We start from the raw sequence: 25,684 nt of genomic DNA on the forward strand, positions 1-25,684 counted from the left end.
TTTCAAAGATTTACTCTGTATATTCCTATGTAAAACTTCGACCCCCCATTGTGGCCCCACCCTACCCCGGGGGTCATGATTTTCACAAATTAGAATCTACACTACCTGATGATGCTTCCACACAAGTTTCAGCTTTCCTGGTCTTATGGTTCATGAGAAGAAGATTTTTGAAAATTTCTCGAAAATTTTCATAAATTCCTAATTATCTCCCTTTGCAAAAGGGCGGGATCCTTAATTTTCACAAATTTAAATCCACTTAGGCTAAGGATGCTTTGTGCCAAGTTTGGTTGAAATTGGCCCAGTGGTTCTTGAGAAGATGTTGAAAATGTGAAAAGTTTACAGACAGACAGACGGACGGACAGACAGACAGACAGACAGACAGACAGACAGACAGACAGACAGACAGACAGACAGACAGACAGACAGACAGACAGACAGACAGACAGACAGACAAAATGTGATCAGAATAGCTCACTTGAGCTTTCAGCTCAGGTGAGCTAAAAACCTACATATATAACCTAAAAGCATTCAGGGAATTGATTGTAAATACTAATTACCTGAAGCAATGGCTGTGGAAGTGTGTGTACCCCGCCAGTGATGTAATGGAGCCAGTGCCCAGGCCTAGGGAGACAAACATCAGCTTCCCTGCATCCACCCAAGCCTGTCAAATGTCAGACACTGCCTTTTTTATTCAGTATAAAGACTGACTGATACTAATGAAGTCTGTATTACTATCTAAAGAATGAATGCCATCAATAAATTCAACAAGAGGCCCACAGGCCACATCGCTTCCTCACAAGTTTGAGCTTTTGCTTCCACATGAGTTTGAGCTTTTCTGGCCCAGTGGTTCTGGAGAAGAAGATGAAAATAGTTTACAACGATTACAACAACGACAACGGCTGACAACAGACAAATCTTGATCAGAAAAGCTTTTTTGAGCCTTTGGCTCAGGTGAGCTAACAATTTACAATCAAAGAACAATTTTTGATACGGCCAAACCTATGCCATTGAAATACATAAATGTTCCTTGCAATAATTGACATATATCTTTCTACTGACATACACAACATTAGATCTCAACCAACAGTTTAGTCAATAGTTATGCTTATAATACATAATGTACTTATAAGTTTGTGACACATATTTATTAAAACTGGCCACAACCTACAACTTCTTAAAAGCAAGGACAATGTTTTGCGTATCTAATTTATAGCACAAGGTTGCTAAACTCCATAATTGTTAAAAACTAGACATCATTAAGATGGTGACCATCTCAAAGGGCCCCACATTAATAATGGACAATGGAATGAAAAGAATTTCAAAGAATTTTCTTTGAACTTGACCTATAACTTAAAATTTTTCAGCTGGCATATAACTTCTAATTCAATCTCATTACCCCTTATATACAGGCATTTTCGTTCAATCTGAGCAAGACTAAGCAAATGAGAAATAATCTACAGTCTAAAACTGATTATAAAGAGATCTGCCATGACCTTCACATTAAATTGGTTCAAGATCTCTGCACACCATTAACTAGAAAGCTCTGTTTTTGTAAAGTATTCACCAAATAGGGCTAAGTGGAGAGTATATAAATGCTCTCAAAAAAGGACTTTTGTGTGATCTGACATGACCTTGACACTTGATTAGCAAACATCATTCAAGGTTGCTGTATAACCTTTGATCATAGACACCGTGTTATTTAAGAATGAGCCAGATTGGAGCAAAGGAAGAGAAGATATGCTCTAAACAAGGATTTTTCTTATAATTCTTCTATGATCTTCACAACTGACCTTGAAAATTGGTTCAAGGTCACAAAACACCCTTTACTCAAAAGTGTATGTGAAGTATGAGTCAAATAGGGCTAAGTGGAAAGTATATATGCTTTAATAAAATTTGCATGGTCCAATATGACCTTGACCTCCAAATTTCATTCAAGGTCACTGCACATCCTCTTACCATAGACACTCTGTGAATAAAGTATGGGCCAGATTGGACCAAGGAGAGAGAAGATATGCCCAGTACAAGGATTTTATATATAATTTCTGCTATGACCTTAACCTTAGACCTAGAAACATGGTTCAAGGTCACTGAATGCTTTATCCAAAGGCACTTGAGCCAGACTGGGCCAATGAGAGAGAAGATATGCCCCGGACAAAGCACCTAGCAAATATAAGTCTAAATCTCAGGGTTGTCTCTAAAAATTGAAGTAGAAGGAGGAAATGAAAAAGTAGAAGTAGGGGGGGGGGGGGGTCTAGGGGTCTTGATTATAGCTACATTGTGTTTGAAATGCAAAAATGGCCAGGTAATTAAGGCATTATAGGTGGGGAAATTCCCCGCCTCCCAGGTCTTAGAGATGACCCTGAAATCTGAACAGTACAAAGGCGTCAAGTGCTGATTCTCTATTTTGAAAATAAATAATTCATGCATGCATATATTTTGCATATATTTACTATTTTGGGGGGGGGGGGGTATTACCCATTTCAAGTTCTTCATTAATTATACTGAATATTAGTTGGTAATGCATATAAAAAATTTAGACTTATCACCAAGCATGAATTCTCATAAACACCTTTTACTCTTGCAACTCATCTACAAAAATCTTTGCTATTCTTGTGTATTTGAACCACACAAAATGTTTTAATTACTAAGAAAAAGTTCAGCAAATAATCATAGAGATCTATTATTTCATAACCAGTAAATTGACAAAATATGAAGATAAAAATTTTGAGTGCAATTCCACTTTGGTCATGAACCTGTTTGTTTCCTCTGACTTCTTCTATTATAGGAGACAATGACATTAATCAGTTAAGTGATATAAGCTTTGTGTAACAGTAAAGTGCGCTAACCTCCAGATTACCTAGAACGTTCCATTTCATATTCAGGAAGAACTTCACCCCCAGAATCGCCCCCTCCTGTGAACAGAAGTGGATCATCAGGGACACTGCCAGGATCTGTGCCAGTCCGTAAGTCAAATATACCACCTAGGTAAAAGTACCAAAATAATTAGTACCTTAACAGGCCATACATGTAGGTCACATATACCATCTAGGTAAAAAATACCAAAATAATTACTGCCTTAACAGTTCATAGGTCACATATACCACTGTCATAATTTTGAATTTATGTTGAATTAAAGTGTTATTAGTTTTCATTGATTTTTGTGAGTAACTGCTATGGTCAGCTAGTCAATGACTGTTAGACTTGTTTCGTCACGTGTTAGTTCTTGCCAGGTCGTTGATGAGAGAAGGTGTGTCCTTCAGTAAGAACCTTAGTGGTGTTCGTCAAAAAGTCTTAGGACTTGTGTGCCCTATGTCTATTTTTGTCTGTGTGAGATGAAATCCGGTGTGGAGTGTTTGGAGAGGATTCCTGTGGGGGTTTTTTTCTGTACAATAAACCGTGTTGAGAAAGAACAGCAGGAGTGAGAAGCATTTTTCATTAATTTTAGAATACCAGTACCCATACTATAAAATATATATAAATATATTTTTGTCTTTTGTTAAGTGTTTTATATTTTTGATTGTTTGCATAAGAATATAAAGAATCTTAGCCCAATCGTTGAATATAAAGTGTTATTTGAACAGTGCAGTGTTGTAATTTTCACTGACGAGTGACAGACACAACAATGAATTTAGCTGAGTGGGTGTGGTCAAAGATTCATATGGCTGTCACAGTATTTTCCATGGGTGCAGAACAACTAAATACGAACCATAGTCGACCCAGGGAAAGTGACACACATGGATAAATTAAACTTGACCTAGATATTATTATGATAAATCTGTACATCAAATTTCATTTCAATATGTGCAACCTCTGCAAAAATCAAAGGTCGGAACGGCCACAAAGGCGTCGAACAGACATTTTCTTTTATATAGAATGATATCAATAACTTGAATTTCTGTTAATTTAATAGTGACTTCGTATTTCAAATAATTTTAGACATAGAATAGAGAAGTATATGAATTATGTTTTGTGCTGCTTTAAAAACAAAAATAAGTTTATTTTCTTATAAAATAGGTATTTGTGCTTTTACAATTCAATAACTCATTATGGTTACAAAATTCGAAGAAATTTCAAAGTTCAAAAATAAATTTTTTTTTTTTAAACAATTTTCACAAGTTCATGATTTGAATACATTAACAGTATGTTCCTATTATAATAACAAAACATACTTTTATTTATGTCAATTCCCGTTTGAAACAAGATTCCCTATGGTACGGTTGTTTACAAACAAATCCACAACACGTGCTATCTAAAATGCTCGACCAGACCAACTACATTATCGTGTTTATTTTTAGCAACAAAATCACTAGATACGTTTATCGCTTACATTTATTTTGGAGACCGTGCCCGATAACAAATAAATTCACATCGCAAATTTTATTTCTATCGGGCACACTCTCCAATTAAAATGTAAGCGATAAACTAAAATAATATTTAATATTTAGTGAATTTTTACACCCGATTGTATTCATCCGCCAATTCTTGATTAAGCAAATTAATACTTATGCAATGAATTGTCAATAACCAGGTAGGCAAAGTTGTTTTTTTTGTACACAATTTAGTTTCATAAATGGAATACGTTTAATACTATAAGGAACTTTTTTCTTATGCGCATTTAAAAGGCGGTGCAGTGCATGAATTTGGACGATTGCCAATCCAGACGATCGCTAGAAACTGTTGAGCTCGATAGACAGAGTTAGACGGACAGCAGTAAAGCAATTAATATGTCCTTTTTTCTTCGAAGGGTGGCATAAAAATTGGATATAGGTTATGTGTAAGGTAATCTAATGCATTACATGTAATGTCATAGCTATGATATTGATCAACATCCAAGTCTGAGAAATATCAACTTCAAAGGAAGAAGAATTTTTGTATATATATCTGCAGCATTTTATTACAGATATATTAAATGGTAACTAATACATAAACACATCTTATGCATGTGGTTTTGATTTAAATACAGAAATATATATATTGCTTATTATTTAACACTGTATTCATCACTGTGGAGATCGAGGATTCTTGGTCAACATCATGTAATACCTTAAGTAGTCCATTTTCAAACTGTGAATATAGTTCAACTAGCTAAAATTATAATGAAGGAAGTATTATATGTTCATATACACTGTATTGACTACAACAAACTTGATGTCATAATATTTGCTATTTCTGTTATATCAGACAAAAGTCATTAGTCATTCCCTCCTATTTTTCCTTAGTTCATGTGGAATCTGGCAATCATGAGATTAATAGCACTGTACATGATGTAATTCTATTGAATAAAAAACTCATTATCGTACATTTGGTACTATTTGTCACGTTCATTATTTACTGCTGTTTGATCATGCTATGCCATTTCATTCATTGCATCAGTACATTGGTTCATTCCAATTCACTTCAAGCAGGTTGCTTCAATCCCTAACGTTAATTCATTCTTTAATTACAGCTTTACTAAGAAACAACTGCACAAATTCCCTTTCTTTCTATATAGGTTATATTTACGGCTGCATAAAGTTAATTCTACTTTTCATCACCTTCAAAATACAAACCTACATGGGGGGCAATACAATGTAATATTTAAACCAAAAAAAATTTCAAACAATTATTAATTCAAATAATGTGAGTATTCAAGCTTTTTGTATTTCTACAAACTGCAACATTTTAGTTGCAAGAAGTAAAATCAAACTGGAAAAAATATAAAATTAAAAATTGGCATTTGTTTGTTTTCTCAAAATTTCAATATCTTCAAAATCTACATGTGCAGGCGATTTGAACATAGAATTAACTTTGGACAGCCTTAGCCCTCAATGTGCGAATGCTTCTTAATAATATATAGTAAATATTTGAGAAAAAAATTCAGCTGGTTTTAAACTCATAAGACACAAAAATCAATAAGAGACACTTAAACCAAATTATACTTATATAAAACAGTGTTAGATATCAAGAGTATTGTATGCTATTACACTTTCAAGTTAAATTCTGAAATCTGATTGGTTAAGACGCAGTTTATAATCTGTTCTTTCACCCTAAGCCTTAGCAACACACTTCACAACGGGTAACACTATATAAATAGTGCCTGTTTGGGAGGGTAACAGTTGAAATTGACACCCCGAGAAAACCATAGTCAACCGATGCGAAGCGGAGGTTGACAATGGTTTTCGAGGGGTGTCAATTTCAACTGTTATCCTCCCAAACAGGCACTATTTATTTTATTATACTGAATGTCTTAATTTTTAAGAAAACATTACTGCTTTTATATAGGAATAACGTGAATTCTACAGCGAATTGTACGCACATCATTTTCGCGCATGTAACAATTTGTAATGTTACCCGTTGCTAAGTGCATAGAACGGATTACGAACTGTGTCTTAACCAATCAGATTTCAGTATTTAACATGAAAATATAACAAAACAAATTGTTCCATGCATGTACATTATGCGTGCACAGTTTGCGGAGGAATTCACGTTAAATTTTTATTTTAAAGTTTTCATTAAAATTAATACGATCAGTATAATTAAATAAAAAGTGCCTGATTACTAGGTGACAGTTGAACTTGACACCCCTCAAAAACCATTGTCACCTCTGCTTCGCATTGGCTGACAATGGTTTTCTTGGTGTGTCAATTTCAACTGTTACGCTCCAAAAAGGTATTATCTTTTTTATGTTATACTGTAATTGATTTTATTATATTTATGTTGAAAGGAAGTATGTCCCAACATTTAGGTGTCACATACCTCTTTAAAACATATAAATAAGTGTTGATTTGGAACATACAAGTAAAATCTAAGTTTTGAAAATAATATTGATTTTGATATTTTTGCTCATTTTAAAAAAATTTTTTACACTCAAAAACATCAACAACTAGTTTGAAGAATTCTAGAAACCAGTGTCTATTAAAAGCAAGGTCACTCAAATAAACTTGAACAAAAAAATAATCAAAATATTACAGAAATACAAATAACTTACTTTTCCTAGAGATCTTGGTCCCAGGATGAGAATGGTAAATACTAAAGACCAAAATAGAACAAGGCAGACGACAAAGTACCAAACAAGATGGCCGCTGTGACCTATCCCTTCAGATACTTGCAATACATCTTTACTGAAAAGAGATGAATACATAATACAATGTAATTCGTAAATGTCAGTGCAGCACTTGCATAACTCATTGAGATTTTAAAACACAAACCACAGTTACATGAATTTTCAAATAAATCACTATCCAAGAAAAACTCAACGCACTTCTAAATATCATGAATTCAGTTCAAAGTGAGTATGAGCCAGGGCCATGCAGAACACTTACTATAGGTAGAGGTTCTGGGAGGTTGTTAGCAGGTTTGTCACTCCTGTACTTGGTGAACTTTTGGAAATGTTGGAAGTTAAAATCATTTTGTCCTGCATGATGTTTGAAGAACAAGGAATGTCTGAAAATTCCCAAAAAAGTTTTCATGCTGACAAGAAAAAACCTCAAAATATCTTGTAAAATCAAGTGGATTTTCCTTTTATTTTGTGTCTCACCTTTTTTTTCAAAACAAGTTTGTAAGTAGAAAAAAATATCAAAACAATTCACAAAATAATTAGTTTGAACTTGAAAACTTTTTGATGGCAGCAATGCTCATTAACCTGAATTTAACGAGGCCGAGTACAGAACGAGTACGCACACTTTTGCGAAGCGTTTCATTTGTATTGTGATGTCATTTTTTTGCTTTGTTGACGCCATGGCGTGATAGTTTCACTGCAGATATTCAGCAAAATTTGTTGAAAATAGCTCGTTTGATGCGTAAAATTGATATTATATTGTGGAAAAAACATAAATGTCTCGAAGTATAAGCTATATTTGGGCTCGAGTCGAAAATGTGAAGAGGGTTCAGCCAGCCTAGTCCCCTGTCATGTTTTCTTAACCCGCCTAAATATAGCTTAATTCATATATTTCAAAACAGTAAGCCATGTATTTTATATTAATGACCCTTTATATGTGATGTTATATATTTATTTATTACTTAAATATGTCTGAATGTTTTAATAATACTATAGAGATCACCACATCCGCCTTTGTCAAATAAAAAATAGTTATTATCTGACAAACTGGGAAATTGGGCATTCAAAAAAACAACTTTGATAAGACCCCTGGAACAAATCAGGAGGTAAAAGGTTTATTTTATTCAACCATTTGATGCCTTTTAGCAATAACTTTAATGTGTAGAACAGAAATGATAATCCCTAGGGCAGAAGTTTAAAAAAATTGTAATAAATGTGCAAAATTGATCAAAATCCCATAGGGTCCTATGTTAAAAATTAACAAACTTTGAGATGACCCCTTAAACAAACGGTGTGGTAAATGTCTTATTTTTTGTATCTTAAAATAATAATTTTCTCAGTAGAAATTCATGTAAAAAATTTCATTCAAAAATCTAGGGCAGAACAAATTAGACCCCCCCCTTCATTAAAATGAACTCTGTAAATATACAATCAAACTGTTCATATTCCCCCATGTAATGTAACATTTTTTAATGATTTCACTGAGCTGAAGTTTAGTTCTTTATTAGCAAATCACTGATATTGCTTCCTATCAAATGACACTGTTACAATTAGCGTACCCATGAAAACAAGGTGTGCTACCCTGGTGTCAATTATTAAACTGATACAAATATAGCTGAATTGAAGATGTGCTGTAACCAATTTTTTTTTAACTGAAAGTAAAACAAAATGAAAATCTCTAAGTAAAGGTTAATCAAAAATACATTAATCTTAAGATTCTACTAATAACATGTATATGTATAATCTTGTTCAGGTGAACATGTGGTAATTCTGCTTCATGTCTAAATTGCTTTTGATTTGTGTTAAAATCTTTGATCTTTAAAAAACTGGATTTGAATGTATATGAATCAAGAAATATGGTCAACTTTACTACATGATAAGTACATGTATCATCAGAAAAAAACTAATGGATGTGATAGTAGGGTGTTTGACTTATTTGTAATCAACAGTTCACATGTTTATTTCCTATTACAGCTATAAATCAAATTTCAAAGGGATTTGGGTGAAAATTTCTTCCGCCAATACACTTTGCTAATCAATGCATCCTCTCTTACCTCCAGTAGTGTTACAGGTACTGGCTAGTTGTATGGGCTGGACCAGAAGGTACATTGCCCACATAACTGGTGTTCCATAGTACAGGCTTATAAAGGTAGACACAATCACCACAGCTGCTCCAAGTCCTGTCAACAAATATTCAATTTTTCTTCAAAATTATTTAACAATATCTACAATTTTTTTGAAATTAATTCATCATCATTATCATCATCATCATCATCATACACATAATACAGTAAAACTCATTTAGTATGAACACGGATAGAGTGAAATATCGGATATAGCAAAGTTTTTTTGAGTCCTGCGGCAAAATTCTAAAATAATTTGTGTAAAATTTTACGGTTATAACGCATTCGGATATAACAAATTTACGGATATGGCGAACTGATTTTGAGTCCTATAGAGGTGAATAATAACGAAATTTACACTTTTATAGCGAATTTCTTTAAAGTTGAAAAAGTTTTCACTACTATTCAACATAATAGTTTGGATGAATTTATTTTCAAGTAAATATTTCAATTAATCCGATCATTAAAGGTATCAAAAGAAGGTTTTTTCATTCTAAGCCTCAATTAGCAAAAACTGTAGTCTGGTGAAAGAAAACATTATGAGTTTGTTAAAGGATATAACAATTACGGATATAACGAAGTAAATCCACTGGTCCCTAGGACTTCGCTATAACAGATTTTTACTGTCAATATAACTTCTATAACATGACCAAAGGCATACAGACTAATTTAGAATAAAATCCCAGACATGACCAACATTAATGTTTAGCACTTGAATTGATATCAAACACAAATGATACAACTCAATTAAGTATATCAATTGTCATGAGATACAATAAAACTTGTTAGAGAGATAGAAAAGCAACATAATCGCTAAGTGGTCCAATGTAAGGACATATAGCATTGCTTTGTCAAGGACAAAAAATTAGGTAAAGTGAACTGGAGGAAAACGGCATTCCAGCTGCAGGAACCAGGTCAATTCTCTCGTCAGGAAATTCCCATCTACACAAAGATGCAATATCATGGTGGAAAAAGCCAGAAGATGGTGACGGTCAGGCACTATAACAAATTGATTCCTTGACAAAGATCTTAGTCACTTGATCACTGCCTCATTTCACTTGATCAAATTTGATGCATTATCTCCAGAGACAGCATTCCATGCTTCCCTTTCATCTTCTCTCCTTTCTTTTATACAGAAAAGCCAAAAGGAAGGATGTCAATGGGCCAAATTACTTTGCAGAAAAAAACTTGACTCCTCATTAAAGTTTAGAAGTCCATACATATGCAAACAGGGGGCCACTGAGCTACAAAGCTCACCAGGACATAGCTTACCTCTGAACATTGGTATCACATCCCAGGATATGACTGGGCCCCCTCTAGCATACTGTCCCAGTATAGTCTCCATGTATAGTATTGGAAAGCCACAGGTCAGAGTCAGTAACAGGTAAATCACAAAGAATACACCTACAGAGAAATGTTCAGTTTGACTATGGACAACCTTACTTTGGAACATGTGCTGTGAGATCATTAGAATTTATGGTGGCTATATTTTTGGAAGATATCTATTCAACAGCGAATTTACGTCCCCTATGCATTAAGAAACACAGTATAAAATCATTATTCATACTAGTAAATCCATGAAATTGCCTCCCTAAGAACCTGACAAAAATTGAAAATCCATGAAAGTTGTCCCACATGATATTAAATGATTCCACAGTACATTAAAACCCATTAAGGATGAAATGAGAAATCTTAATAACATGAAAATGCAAAACTTGTAAATCTCAGAGGTCTAACAATCCATCATTCATATGATATACCTCCTCCATAGGATGCTGCCGTCTTTGGAAACCAAAGAAATGTGTCTATTCCATTGACAAAGCTACAGCAGGCCAGTATGTACTCTATCTGCCTGTCCCAGGTGCAGTGTTCCTCTGTGTGACCAGAGAGGGCCCCGTCCGACAGGCGATAGGGGGACGAGGCGGCTGTGGCCTCCTGTCCGGGGTCATAGCCGTCCAAAGAACTATCCTCCTCGTGGGAGGCACTGGGGGGCTTTAAGGACATCTGAAAGTTTTGAGGAAAAAAAACATTGTATCATGCACAAATATTTTTAACATAGATTTTGTTAAAACGTAAAGTAAATCTGTAATATTTGAACAAAAAAAGTTACTGAATAAAGCTTTACAAATCACAATGTTTGACATGTGAGTATTTCTGTGAAAAAATACCAAAATTAGAAGAACCTAATATGCTCATGGTATTTCAGAACAAATTATTGTATGAACTGTCGTGAACTTATTGAGATTAATTACAATCAGCCCCTAATGACCTTGGTTAGATGACCTAAAGCATTGACCAAAATACAACTCCTTTGCAATTCTATGCATACAGTTCAAACTAAGTGAACTTCTCTACCACTTCTATTTTATTCAGCAATATCACCTGAGGACAAAATATGCAACCATAACTGGATGATGTTTAGATATAGAGTGACCTGAAATAAATGTCTTATTCCTGTATTGATTAAAATTTTTGTGAGTCTGGTATTGCTATCATTATGCTATAAGCATGTACACCCAACATTAATTTGCAAAGAAATCTTGGGTCTTACAAAATCAAATTCAATGAACATTCAGTCATTAGTCAAATTAAGAACTCAGCAGATTAAATTAACATTAACTTGTTACTGTCTTCTGAACATTTGCGTGACATTTACAAGACAATGAATTCTCCAATCATGCAAAGTTTCATCAAGTGCATGAGAGAGAGAGAGAGAGAGAGAGAGTAAGTAAAAGTAAGCTTTAACCCACAGAGAAAGGAAGAATGAAATTAGCCTAATATAATATGGATAATATGGTCCATGGCAATAAGTTGTCAAAATATCAAAACCAAATACCAGATACTGAATTAACACATCTGACCATGACAATATCATGCATTTTTTTACAATTCAAATCAAATTTTATGATACAGCTATGGCTTTATACTAAACTAGCTGGAGTGTCAGCCAAACAAAAACCTCAAGGTTGGCTTAATTAATTAGATTTTAAATTATTAGTTGTATGAATTAATCTAAGGACTTTATAGTCATTACTCACACCAATATTCCCACCACTATCTCCAGCATCATTCAGTTCAAAAATTTCTCCACCAGACTCATAAATCGTGTACAGAGCCATACTCCAATATTTCAGAACTTAAGGTAAATTCCTCAAATGTCAGAAAACTGTCACCCTCCATAAGAATTTATAAACTTCCCCTGAAATCCATACTGAGACATGAAAAATGATAATCCCCAGAAATAAACGAATAAAAAAATTATAGAATGTGTTCATAAGGTGGTGAGGTGGTATGCATTTCTTGCATACTGAGGGTCCACTCTCTGAACTGTTGTTACACATTGTACATCTCAGGCTTAATGGGAAGACACAAATATAACAATAATACTGCATGTTTTGGCAACTGGCTCCCTCCATCTACACACCAGGCAGCAGCGCAATGCCATGCATGTCCACAATAATATCATGAACTCATCTAAGTGATACAACACTGATTAATACCCTAACACTTCACTGTCTTTGCTCTGTACTGTGTATTTAATCCATGTGCCAAGTTTCAGTAATTTTTGTCTAGCATCATTTCCTTCCCATTTCAATTCTTAAATAAATCCAAGATACTTCTCAGAAAACAGTCATCTTGGAGATAGATGAATAATTTTTTAGTTTTGACTGAAGACCACATTTATGGTTTGGACACAGGTGTATTCATCCTTGTAATAGGTAGCACAGACAAGTCAATCAACCAAAAATTGGGAGAAACTTCATTATTTTCAATTTGGGACCCTTTTTAATCTGTTCAAGACAGTTCTGTCTCAACAGAAGTATCTCGCCTTTTGGACCAATATTAATCAATGTCTCTGTATATATGAAGGGCAAGTTTATACTGCACATAAATAAGGTGAAACCCTACCCTCTCTGGGGACATCTTGATTTGATGTGTGGCCAGTCAAACTCATACAGTGCCATTCAAAAGTCAAGACATTAATCTCACTTTCCTGGGTATAGATTTTTCTTTCTTCCTGCAGCTTTGGGTGGAAATGATTGAAAGTTGCAATTAGTATCTGGTTCTTAATTGGAACACCACTTTAGGATGTCTGAGAGGTTTGAAAATTCAATGGACTTTATTGACTTAAACGTGCATTCCAAAACTTTGCTCTGGTCCGATTGGTACATCTGTACTTTAATCATTCTGCATTATCATCCTTAATGAATATGAGACCTAAAGGCTTAATTAGCTTCTATAGTTATTTACTGAAAAAACCAAATATTTCATTAAAAAGAATTACATAATATCACAGTGAATCAAATTTCTATTAAGAACAAGTGATGCATGTGAAACACTGATGTCCCGGGCCCTCCCTTGAAAACATCTGCAAAGAATTAAATGAACAGAAACTGCAAATAATTAGAAAATTTGATTTGAACATATTTTATTATGCAAATATACATTTACATAAATGGATTAATTAGGCAGCAGGCAATGCCTATGTAAGTCTTCTCCATATTAATTAGAAATTTAGAAGTGCAAGGGGCATAACTCTGTCAAAAATTGCTCAATCGTACCCAAAAACAGAACTTGACCTAGATATTATTAAGATATATCTGTTTATCAAATTTCATGTTAGTAAGTGCAACCTCTGCGAAGAAAATGAATGGAAACTGCAAATTATTTGAAATTTTCTACGCCCATGGGTCATAACTATTTTAAAAATGACACTCCATAGTACCTAAAGTCAAACTTGACCTAAATATTATTATGATAAATCTGTATACCAAATTTCCTTTCAATATTTGCAATCTCTGCTAAGAAAATGAATGGGAACTGTTGCCAGAATGACTGACAGATATGCAGACAGCAGCAAAGCAATATGCCCTCCCTTCTTTGAGAGGGGGCATAAAAATAAAGCTTGTAGTTTAAGAAATGGATGAAGGGGCATAGCAACATCTATTTATTAATACAGAGGGGCGAAAACAGTACTATTATATCCACATTTATTACTAATGGATGTTTAGGTAGTTCATTAATGGTAAAATTATATCTGTTCATAAATAGACAGGAGCCTGCATGAACATTATTAGTGGATTCAGTATCATTATACATATATTACATGGCTTCGAGGGCGACATACCAGAATATTTGCCCTGAGGTGACAGGAAAGCCCTGGAATGTTATGTCACCCGATGCCGAAGGCAGAGGGCGACATAACACTCCAGGGCTTTCCTGTCACTGAGGGACAAATATTTTGGTATTGTCGCCCGAGAAGACATGTAATATATGTTATATAACATTTTTAAACAAATCAAACTCAGGTTTTCAACATATTTATTTAATTCACAAGAGTATTTAATGGCACATGCTCATATTTAGTCAATGTACAATGTAAAACGTCAAGTAATACGCTGATGATTTGGTGATTCTTAATCAATAATAATGATAGTGTACATTGACACTGCTGTTGTTGATATGCATAATGGGGGCTGGCTGAATCTTTGCAGGGCGGTTTTCTTTTTCCTTATACAGGTTGAGGTTTGTTGTTCTTGTTTCATGTGTGACAAATGTTTCTAGAAGCCTTCGTTCCTGTGAATCTGTGATTTCAAGAAAATCTATATCTGTTTGAAGATAACATTATCCCAATTTACATGTACCATAGAAAAATGAAATATCGAAGATAAACAATTTGTGGTTCAGCTCTTTACCTTGAAACTGGGAATCAGCTATATCGTCATCTTGCAGAGGTGACATGGCAGAAGAAAAGTTGCTACCTGTGCGTGAAGTGGCGGCATTGTTTTCAGCTGTAAAATTGAAAATAGTTGCTTTATAAGAGAATTGTTGTGTCATAAATACATTTCATCAAAAAAAAAATTTCCTTAATAAATAAACTTAATACAAGTATTAAAACTACATACCATGAATAGGATCTCCAGTTATTGCCTTTGAAATTGACATTGCCATGTCTAGCTTTTTCTTATCATCAACATGAGCTGAATAACTTCGGATACTACTTTCAGACTGATGGCCAGATATGGACATGATATGTCGAGCTTCGAATCCCGATCTGTCTAATTCTGTGATAGACGTTGCGCGCAGACAGTGGTTCGTATATATCTATGAAAGTCCGACTTTTTTGGAAAGATTCTTCATTTTGTCCCCAAGCGTATTTTTTCCGACAGCTATTTTATCATACTTCAGTTCATTTCCTTTACTTGGTCTCTGCCAAAGCACATCAAGATCTTGATTCAGCTTATTGATATAGGACAGAAACAATCCATAAGGACAAAGAATACTGTCTTTAAGTTCGTACATTCTCCCACCTTGACTCTGGTTTTCGTCATTTCTGTGGTTTTTCGTCGCATGATCCCTTGTCATATACATAAATCGTCTGCCTTCAGCATTCGTACCAGTGGAAAAGTCGCTAATCCGTAGTTCTCTAAGATTCTCCCTTCCCCTGTTGCAGAAATACAGCATATATCAACAAACACTTTGTTTTGTAGTCCTTCAGCTTCCTTTAAGTCGAATGAAGAATACAGTTTTTGAAGATCTGGTCTACTTATGGGATCTTGTACACCACAGCGCCTTTGCCTTCCTTTTTTATTTTCGTACACATGGCAAGAAATACGTTGTTTGCCTCCTTGAAATCGGGATCGTTTACGATGTCAAGCTTTCTTTTTTTTAGGAAATGCTTCTGAAGTCCATACCTTATTGATATCATACTTCTCTTTGCTTCTCTTTGTGTACATTTCCCCGTCTGAATTTCTCAATCCAGCGTAAAATGAATTCAAGAATTCTTGCAACTCTGGCTTGGGTGTTGTATACAATTCCATTAAATTCGTTACGGATTCATTACAAAATGTTTTCAAAACACTCACGCTTGAGTTTATCACTTTTGTCGTATTTGCCGAATTTTTTTCATCAATTAAACTACCGAGTTCCTCTGAATTTAGATGAACAAACCGCAGACGTTGGCCTGACATGTTTAAAATTCGCGGATCTGTTTACGTTTGCTTAGCAACTGGCTCGTTGAATTTCGAACCCGAACAATTAATATGCAGAATTCTTGCATGCGATGGTGATATTACAGTTTCGGGAGGGCAATATAACTATTTCCTGTGAAATATAACTGTTTCCGGGAGGGCAATATAACTGTTTCCGGTGTGATTCAGCAATTTTCAGGGCATTGTAATAAAATTATCTCATTTGTGACATAACGAGAAAACTTATTCAAAAATGTTATATAAGAGGTTAATACTGAATCAGATTTTTTGTTGAAAAAAATTCATGGATAGAGTTTTCTCCCCTTCATAATTAATAGATGTCCTTGCAATCTATAAATAATACATATTACTAAAAGGATTTGATACAGGTGTATCATTTTTCTTAATCAATTACCAGCCAATGTTTCAGGTAAACAGAAAACAAATGTTGTATACAGTTATTTAATATGTATAAATATACATTTTAGTTGGTATTACCAATTTTTAACCCCATTTTACATTACCATCCTTAGCAGTAAACATAGTAAAAATAGATATACTGTTGGAAAATTAATATTTCTAGCGACCACAATCATCCTTCCAGTTAGACACGTACTTCATATTTCAGTCATGGAGATTGGTTAACCAGCTAAAGGTCTATTGTAATCACCATGTACTCACCGCTAGGGAAATAGACACGCCCTCGTACACAACCTTGATGATGAAGAATTCTATTACCATCACGTTTCCACTGAACAAATTATATACCTCTCTATGAGCGAAGTTTGCTGTAGATGGTTTCACAGGCTACAGAAATCCACATCAAGGGAAAGCTGGACAGACCTGATCAGGGTACAAAGTACTTACCCAATTTGGCTATAATATTCACTCCAAACGGTAGAAGTACTAATCATTTTAAAAATGCATCAGAGCTAATGGGTTTAATTAAAGCTCACCTCCCCCTTAACAGTTCACATCCTGGAATCACCCTCCTTTAACTTAAAACTGCATGTAAAATACTTTGTATCTCTTTAATTAATACCTCAGTCTGCACCTCTCTTTGTTAAAACATTAACAAGTTATTTAAATCACTACCACATAGCTAATGATAAAAAAAACTGAATCTATTGCAGCAAAATTTGAATGGACTGGAGGGGGAGGCAATGTGTGATGCTCTTAATAATGCACCGGCTGAATGTTGCAATATCTATCAAGCTATTAACATCAGAACATCAATATCTTGATGCTAATTCAGTGCTTTCAACAGAAAAACTTGCAGCATATTGTAGTTAGTATTGAATATTATCTTTTCAATAACCAAACACCTACTTTTGGTGTCGTTGTATAATACAATAATATCATCATTCAGAATCCTGATGCTATATGAGAGAAATTTGCTGCAAATTAGAAATAACCCTCCAATAAAATAAATGGAGGGAAAAACATTAAGATTTTATTGTGCCATTTAATGCCCATAAAAAGAATTTCTTGGAATCACACTGAATATTCTTTATTTTATTTCAGGAAATACAAGACTGCATAATTTATTTAATGTCGCTATGCTTTTCATGTCATTGGCTCTTTTAAACCCATTATGCTTAAAATTGATAAATGAACACAAGAGTAAAATGATGGTTTCAAGGTGGAAACATATTAATCCATTTACTTCAAGCATTATATTCAAAATTGAATTGGAAATAAAAATAAATATGTTTTGTCTACAATCTTCTTTTTTGCAAACAATGCAATACATGGTCAGCATCAAACGTTTATGAAATACTAGTGTAATGTTTTGTTGGATATATTTTCATCTGAATAAGGAACATAATTTTCATTGGAATTGAGTGTAAGGGTGATTAGTAGCACAAAGCTTTAATCCTCTACAGAAATATCTATAAAGTATATGTGTATATGCATGCCTGTGTGCAACAATTTCTGATTATGAAATTCATGATTTTCTGACATAAACTAGTTAATTACCAATCGTTTCTTTGCTGATGATTACAATGGCATTAATCAGCAATTCAGGTAACTTCAACCTTCAATTATTATATTACAACCATTCTTTAATTACATCTCTTATGTCATAAAAAAAACTAAGGTGTAGTCTTAATGTCACATGGTTGCAATGAAATATGCTAAAAATACTAATTAACTGATTTTAAATTTCCTTATTATGAAAAAAAATATGATAAAAAAAAATTGTTACAGTACCATTTTTGATTCAGTCTTTGGACTTGATTGGGCGGCATCGTATGTTCCATCGACCGACATGGACACTTTTTTAGTGTCTGCAGACACTGCAGTGTTAATTCTCGAAGGTTTGTCTGGATTAGCGTCCTCCATTTTAATTTCCAGTAGACTGTCTGTTCCTGCTCCCCTACCACAAATGCCGGCCTCTCTGCTCCTGACTGTCAACCTCATCATACACTACAGAGAGATCAAACATATTGTCATTAAACTCCCGTTGCATCTCTCCTTGAATTACCTAGTTTCTGTGGAGAGAAAACTGTCAATTCATTAATAGGTCTCACGGTCTCACATCAAAAAATTCTAATGGAAATATGCTCGGCTAAACGATGATTCCATGAGACTCTTAGATAATCACAACCAATAAATGATAGTTTTGATTTTTTTCCCACTTTCCTCTCACAACTTCTTGTGTGAAGTTTACCTGAGAAAATGAGTAGAGTACAATCAATATTATCTTCATGTACTGTCAACTGATAAATGACATCTGATCATTATTAAACCCAATACCAAAAAACACTTCACTTCAGTTACTGTGGTCAACAGGCAATTAAAAACTTTTTTTTTTACCCTAATCCAAGATTTGTATGATTTGTTCCATCATTAAATAGTAGTTTCTAGTATATCTTTTATTTATTTGATAGAAACAACCAAATAAGAGCTTGTTGAAATGGAAAGAATGGGTCTTCCTTTCCTGAATCACCGCTCGTATATAACGTAATATTAAAGATCAGCACGAAATTACCAGATATTTGGTACTCACAATAACATGTATGTAAACCTTTGCAATTTTGTTACCAGCATGCTTTTACTGTTTTGAATGAAATTGCGAGAATATAAAATCGCAAGAGATTATTTCTTTTGTTATGAAATTTCCTATACATCAAATGAAAAATATAAGCGAGTTTTTAAATTCCAAAAAATTTGCGATTTTACAAGGATTTTAATTCCTTGCATTTACCAGTTATTAGGAATCGATAGCGTATATACACATCTAAGGAAGACTGATCCTGTGCATGAAGAAATATTAATTATATTCCAAATTTTTACAAGCAAGCCTAGCTTGACTAGAGATTATTTTAGTCAGATCTAATCCCCAACCCATTTGTTCAAGAGATGATCCTGAAAAGTGGTAGGGTCAACACATCCTCAGATCTGCATGTCTCTACACTTGATCATCCTGTCCCCCCACCCCCAACCTTTTGGACGCCTTAGTGACCTTATCTTTTCCATTTGCAACACATACATTACATATCGGTCTGACAAGATACATATTTTGTTCTTTTTAAGTTGTTGATCAAGTTTGTTCTTTTAAAGTTGATGATCTTGGCATTTTCCGCCACTGTGAGCAAATTTCAGACTAAACCAGGCCATAATAAACACAAACCCAAGTTCAATGTAAACGTTTTTTTCGAACCATATTTGACAGGAAGTTTTTACTTTATAATATCTATCCCGATATAAAATCTTGATCTCAAACCAAAAAATCTCGATCAGGTCAAAAATTTGCTGTCGGGAAAAAAAAGATATCTTTTTTTCTTAAAACTCCGAGCAGCGGGTTTGTAAACCTAAAAATAAATAAATGCTGGCCCTATTACTTATATTTATGTCTGAAAAAGACAAATCATTCAGAACTATTAAATTACAGAGATTTATTTTATGTTTACAATAATCCAAGCGACAAGCAATAAGCGCATCCTACAATCATTGTGACGAAATGAACAAATTCATACAGAATTGAATGATTTCGCCTTTTCATAGGTTCATATAATCAAACATAATTGCGAATGTAAATATTAGACCTTAATTTGTCCTCTCCATAAATTCACATTAAGCATTGAGGTATAATAGGAGAGAATTTCAAAGATTATAACATAAAAATCCAGTCCAAAGAGAAGCACAGTGGCCTCAGGGTATAACGAGATGCTTTTAGTTTTATTTCTCGTTATAACCAACACCTGTTATATCCGAAGTTGGTATTTCCCAAGGTGACATGTGATCGTTGTTCTTAACATTTCAAATAACGTTTATAAACAAGTAATAATTAAATATGTATAATTTATTCAAACTTTGTTGAAAAGTAAGAAACTTACAGCGCATTCATGTAAATGACCATGAAATAATTACGTGTACAATCTTAAACACGTGTTACTTTCACTTCATGAGAGACAAAAACTGTGCGATTGTCGGTTGCTTTTTTTCTATCAATTCTTTGGTAATTTTCAATAACGTCAATCAGTTCTAATTTTGTAAAACACTTAATATGGAATCTTCGATGTCTGTTTTCTGCATGAAAAAGGTTTGATAATCGTTACCACATTTAATGCATTTTTTGTAGAAAATTCTTGAGTTTGTGCCGATACACCGATATCATCACCACCTTTTTCGTTGTCTGTCTCGTCATCATCTTTAATTTCACTCTGAATTTTACTAACTTAGTATCTCTGTCAAAATTTAATACTGTACAGAGTGAATCAACATTTGATACATAATATGGTAAGGCCCAATGTCAGTATCGGTATATTTAGAGTCATGCGCTTTTCTCAACAAGTCAGCTAACTCTTCCAAGCTTTCTAAATCTTGTTTTTCTTTAAATTAATACTCGAAGTTAATCCATAGTCCTTTGCAATTTTACTTTTAATTTTTCATTCATTGTTAACTATTTCTAAAGAAGTCCTATTGTTTCTAGCGAAATTGTTTTCCTTTTCTTTTACTTCGAAGCCATGACTGTGAACGTTGCAATAAAAACAACTCATTATTTCTGAATACATTTAATCTATTAAACATACCTGTGAAAATTACATGGCCAAACCGTTAGTTACCTGGAACCAGCGTGTGTAATCAAGCGTGCAGCGAGTACCTCGTTATATCCTCGTTATATCCGATAGCGCGTACAACTAACGGGTAAAAAATTTTACCTCGTAATATATGGAGTCTCGTTATAAACGATCTCGTTGTATCCGGTATTTTTTAAAAGGAAATAATAAAGAAATAACTGGGACCACACAATCATCTCGTTGTAAGCGGTACCTCGTTATATCCGAGCTCGTTATACCCGGCGGCCACTGTATTTTTTCAACAAGCATATACTGTTACTTTAGATCGAAAGTCCAGCATTTTCAATAAAGTGCATGTATCTAATCACATGACCCTTAAATGACCAGCTTAAACAGTATAGTTAGAGGAAATGTCAGGAAACCTTTTTATTTTTCCTACATTGATTTTAGCAGTGCAAAGGTACACTGTAGGTGTATTCATTCAGATAATTGCACAAATGTCGAGGGTCCTAGGGAATTTGGCTATTGCTGATAACGTCATTAGTACCATTTTCTAAAGTTCATTGATTTAAATTTCTTCCTGGTATGAGAATGAGGTTTTTTACTTAATATCTTAGAATCACTTCTGGATTTTACTAATTTTTGAACAGCAATTGTCATTTAATGAGGCAAAAAGATCTTGATTTATGTATTATTTAGATGTCACCAGTTAACTAAGGAAATTTTATTGATTATAATGCCTATCAACTAGACAGTAATGAAAAAGAAACCAATGAGTATGTCATGATTTTCAGAATTACCTACGAACCTAATTCTTTAAAAGCAACTTATCAATTTCTGGGCTCTATCCATTTTTTAAAATATTAGTATCGGTATGGATGACAAATTATCAGTTTTGTTAAGTTAAACTTAGAACAGGTGGTTTATCAAGCTAATTATTTTCTTTTCCAAACCTCCATATTTGCAAAGTTCTTAATACAAAGAAAGCTATTTTGTGAGATTTCTGGAATGTACATTGATTCTGGAAAGGTTAAAAAATTATTGTGCTAGTGAAATCAACAAAGATTTACAAGAACTACCACAATTAAAGGATAGTGAAGGGAAATCAATGACAGCATCCAACCTTTCTGGACAAAGTGCATAAACAAGTTCTACTCATAATGGGATATTTGCATCAATCTGAAAATAGCCTGAGAGCAGCCACAAGAAAAAGGGAACTTAATTAATTGATATCCCATAAATCAAACGATTAAGGGCAAAGAAATTGAACTACATAAGCAAACATAAGGAAGCAAAAATGACCTCAATAACACCTGAAAGCTACGAATCAGACCTATAAATTGGACCTATAAAGCCCTAAGTGTAAATTAGGCCCGTGAAGCTTATGAATATATGGAGTCCACAATTGTAGATGTATTCATGGTGCCATGTGTAGCCTCTGTGAGATTGCAGGTGGAGGTTGTCAGTTTCATCTCACTAAACCTTAGACTAAGTGGCCCTTAGTTATTCCTTTTTAATTTAAAAAATTAACCATTTATCAATTTATCCAGAAACAAGATTATAAATAATTTATGCGAAAAAAAGGTTTTAAACTTGGAGATGTAATAAATATTAAGGAATTATGAGTGACAAAATATGCTCAAGACAATAGTTTAATTGACCTTGACATGACCTTGACCTTGAAGCAACTTGATTCAATGTTACTGCACACCTTTGAACCACGAGACGAGCACTTTGGTTAATTAAAACTGACAAGTGGGCAAAGTAAGTTACTAATGATCAAATTTATTATCAAATCATTTAAGGAGCCCACAATGATTCAGAAAGATTACCATTCTATGTGACCTTGACCTTTGTTTCATAATAGGAGATGCCACCTGAGGGTCAATAAAACCATGATGTCTGTTTGAAGTGTTGCTCAGTATTAACAAGTACCAGAAATATGGTCTGTGTAGGTGCAAGAGCCTCAGATTTCCTAATTAAGCATATATCCTACAACCTGCCCTAATTAATGAAGAGGTGGGCTCAAATGATGCAACAACTTCATACCTATTCAGCAAATTTATCAACCTCCATTTAATGACCATGTAAATGTGTACAATTATACAACTCAACTACAGTTAATAAGAATATAACAATATAGCAAATTAACAGTAGTAAACTTCTTTGGAATCTCGATCAATATTCCATGTCAAAAATATTTTTGTATCCAATACAGATATATAAAGTTACAATTAGTAAATTGAAGTTAATTTAAATCTGATTGAAGTCGTTTTAAATGCATATGACAAAATGTCTTTATTTCAAAACTTAATTCTCTGTACTTGGTTAAGTCTAGATACTTGTACACATGAGACCATATACTGTTTTCTGGTGTTTTGTGCAGAAATGTAGAATTGTTTCCCTGCTGTACATACAGCAAATGAGTTATCCAAGAAAAATTCCCAATTCACTATATAAAATCATTTACAGTTGAAAAACTTTTAGCAATTATTTTTTTTTAACACGCAGTGCACAGAAAATTTATTTTCACAGAGTTCTATTTCACAACTATAGAGGTTAGCTCAATTAAAAAAAGAAATATTGCAGACAAAATTGCTTTGAATAAAAATTTAGATCATCCACTAGAACAATGCTTCTTCTACACAGAAATTGAAAATAACGAATATCCCTCCAAACTTCAATCTTATGAATTTTAGTATTGTTAGTAGATTCCTAATTAAGTGGAAAGAATTAATTTCTACATAAAATCACAAGAAGCATATCTAGTGAATCTTAAAATCTTTATTTTTCGGACAAATGTAATCAATATGAAACTATGGTACAAATTGAGCATTTGCGATTTTATGTTCTAGCGATTTGATGGAAAATGCTCGCATCTCTGAATTAAGTACTCGCGCAAAATAAGGAATCTACAAAATTCAAATTTATCAATCATGTACACTCATTCATGCAAAAATTGACTTACATTGCATGCCTTTCCCACTGTAAGCAGGTCAAGAGCAACTTTATTATATTATATTCTTCTAATCAGTTTTTTATCTGAAACACACAAAAAAGTGATTTTGATAAACATATGGGTCAATTTGTAAGCTGCCACAATAGAAGAGCATAAATCTCATGTTGGCAAATAAACAAAATTACCTTAATTAAAATCTCATATCATTACAGCCTCTATAAGAGACCTCATGCAGTTTACTTTGGAGTTGTTTCCTCAACAAATGTATCAAATTTTGCTTTCAATTATTGGTATAAATGTGCGTATTGCATGATGTGCTCGCTTCATCAAGGTAAACAATTAGGTTAATCAGTACAATACTGTCTTTAATGATTTTTCATCTTAAACCAATTGCCATAAACTCTGGAAATCCACATTTGAGATATTCGCAACATTGTACTCGACAGAGCAGCCCTGCTGGGCTGTAAAGGAATTCTAAACAAATTAAGTCTATGGAAAATCAATCCAAAGGAGATTTCAATGTGCACTGAACTCACAATTGTATGATTAATCCAAGAAATATTTGGTATTATCTAGCCAGCAATATGAAAATCCATCCAGGGGGTATTTAACAAATTACACACAATGACAGCTAGGATTTGTACTTCAATAGCAGATTTCTGGGCTGAGTGGTGGTCATTGGTTTCTGTCTGATTTTTTCTCCAGGTTTATCAAGTGTACTTGAGATGAACATTTGTAATTCAACATCTCCTGAGAGGAGTTACATTTACAACTACGCAGCTTTTGTTCTGCATCTTCTTATGCAAGTATTCAAGAAAGCAGCGAAAAGCTAATCAATCACAGAACAAGATTATTGATATAGCCAATTTACATTAACAATGGCAGTCTTTTACTTTATTGTTGGCTTTTAACTGGCTTGAATTGAACTTAATGTTCAACTTTTATGGTCACTGTTGACAGTTTTTAGATATTTTCTCTTGCTATCTTTCATTGAAAATGACTTTTAACTGACCTTGACTTTTGCGGAACTACCTTGACCAAAATCTATGAACCTTTCATTCCTCATAACTAACTACAGTAAAACTTGTTAAGTACGAACATGGATATAGCGAATTTTCAGATATAGTGAATTTTTTTTTATTCCCGGAAAAATTCTTAACAAATCTTTGCAATATTTTACGGTTATAACAAATTCGGATATACCAAATTTACAAATTTAGCAAACTGATTGTAAGTCCCGTAGAGGTGAATAGTGAATTCGCTATAGTTATTATTATGAATTTGTTATACCGATTAAACAAATTACGGATATAACAAAGTAAATTCATTTGTCCCTAGGACTTCGCTGTAACCGAGTTTAACTGACTGTATAAACAATGTGATGTATATTGGTGTAACTCTTTAATTCAGAAAAAAAATCTTTACTACTATATTCATTTTAGAACTTCTGCAAAATCGTTGTTTAATTAAGGAGGTTACTTTATCAATAAAATTACTTATCATATCGGCCTTAAATTTTTTAATATGATATTTTTGGCCATATGCTATCATTTAGTAAAAAAAAAATA

At 33.6% G+C, this 25,684-nt stretch overlaps 2 protein-coding genes and 1 long non-coding RNA gene across 6 annotated transcripts in view; 1 reads left to right on the top strand and 2 right to left on the bottom strand.

Moving 5' to 3' along the window:
- Positions 1-25,684, bottom strand: part of LOC105323021 (uncharacterized) — a 66,476-nt gene that overhangs the window by 26,088 nt on the left and 14,704 nt on the right. For 2 of the 4 annotated variants that reach the window (XM_066075717.1, XM_066075720.1), the window contains exons 3-10: positions 18,345-18,560; positions 10,920-11,163; positions 10,432-10,563; positions 9,091-9,216; positions 7,302-7,422; positions 6,968-7,100; positions 2,847-2,981; positions 558-661 (exon numbers count right to left, since the gene is read on the bottom strand). In XM_066075717.1, the coding sequence (XP_065931789.1) occupies positions 558-661; positions 2,847-2,981; positions 6,968-7,100; positions 7,302-7,422; positions 9,091-9,216; positions 10,432-10,563; positions 10,920-11,163; positions 18,345-18,557 (1,208 nt within the window). In that variant the 5' untranslated portion in view covers positions 18,558-18,560. Of the gene's footprint in view, positions 1-557; positions 662-2,846; positions 2,982-6,967; positions 7,101-7,301; positions 7,423-9,090; positions 9,217-10,431; positions 10,564-10,919; positions 11,164-12,197; positions 12,732-18,344; positions 18,561-24,125; positions 24,200-25,684 lie in introns of those variants that run through there. The other 2 variants (XM_066075718.1, XM_066075719.1) reach the window with 2 other exon arrangements.
- Positions 9,935-11,062, top strand: LOC136272863 (uncharacterized). Its single transcript, XR_010710906.1, has 3 exons — positions 9,935-10,150; positions 10,296-10,543; positions 10,931-11,062. It is a non-coding gene; the product is annotated as an uncharacterized lncRNA (long non-coding RNA).
- Positions 14,360-15,862, bottom strand: LOC105323005 (uncharacterized). The gene is made up of 3 exons (XM_011421943.4): positions 15,066-15,862; positions 14,856-14,951; positions 14,360-14,768 (listed from the first exon to the last, which is right to left on the bottom strand). The coding sequence occupies exons 1-3, from the start codon at positions 15,187-15,189 to the stop codon at positions 14,581-14,583; spliced, it is 408 nt and encodes a 135-aa protein (XP_011420245.3). The 5' UTR covers positions 15,190-15,862; the 3' UTR covers positions 14,360-14,580.

This window comes from Magallana gigas, chromosome 2 (assembly GCF_963853765.1).
Source record: "Magallana gigas chromosome 2, xbMagGiga1.1, whole genome shotgun sequence".
NCBI classification, from domain to species: Eukaryota; Metazoa; Mollusca; class Bivalvia; order Ostreida; family Ostreidae; genus Magallana; species Magallana gigas.

Excerpts from the sequence above, each read along its gene's own strand:
- LOC105323005 (XM_011421943.4), bottom strand. The coding sequence starts at position 15,189 with ATGTCCATATCTGGCCATCAGTCTGAAAGTAGTATCCGAAGTTATTCA. Across the intron at positions 14,952-15,065 it reads AACTGGAGATCCTATTCATG|CTGAAAACAATGCCGCCACT; the intron begins GTATGTAGTTTT and ends TCAATTTTACAG. Across the intron at positions 14,769-14,855 it reads AGCTGATTCCCAGTTTCAAG|ATATAGATTTTCTTGAAATC; the intron begins GTAAAGAGCTGA and ends ATCTTCAAACAG.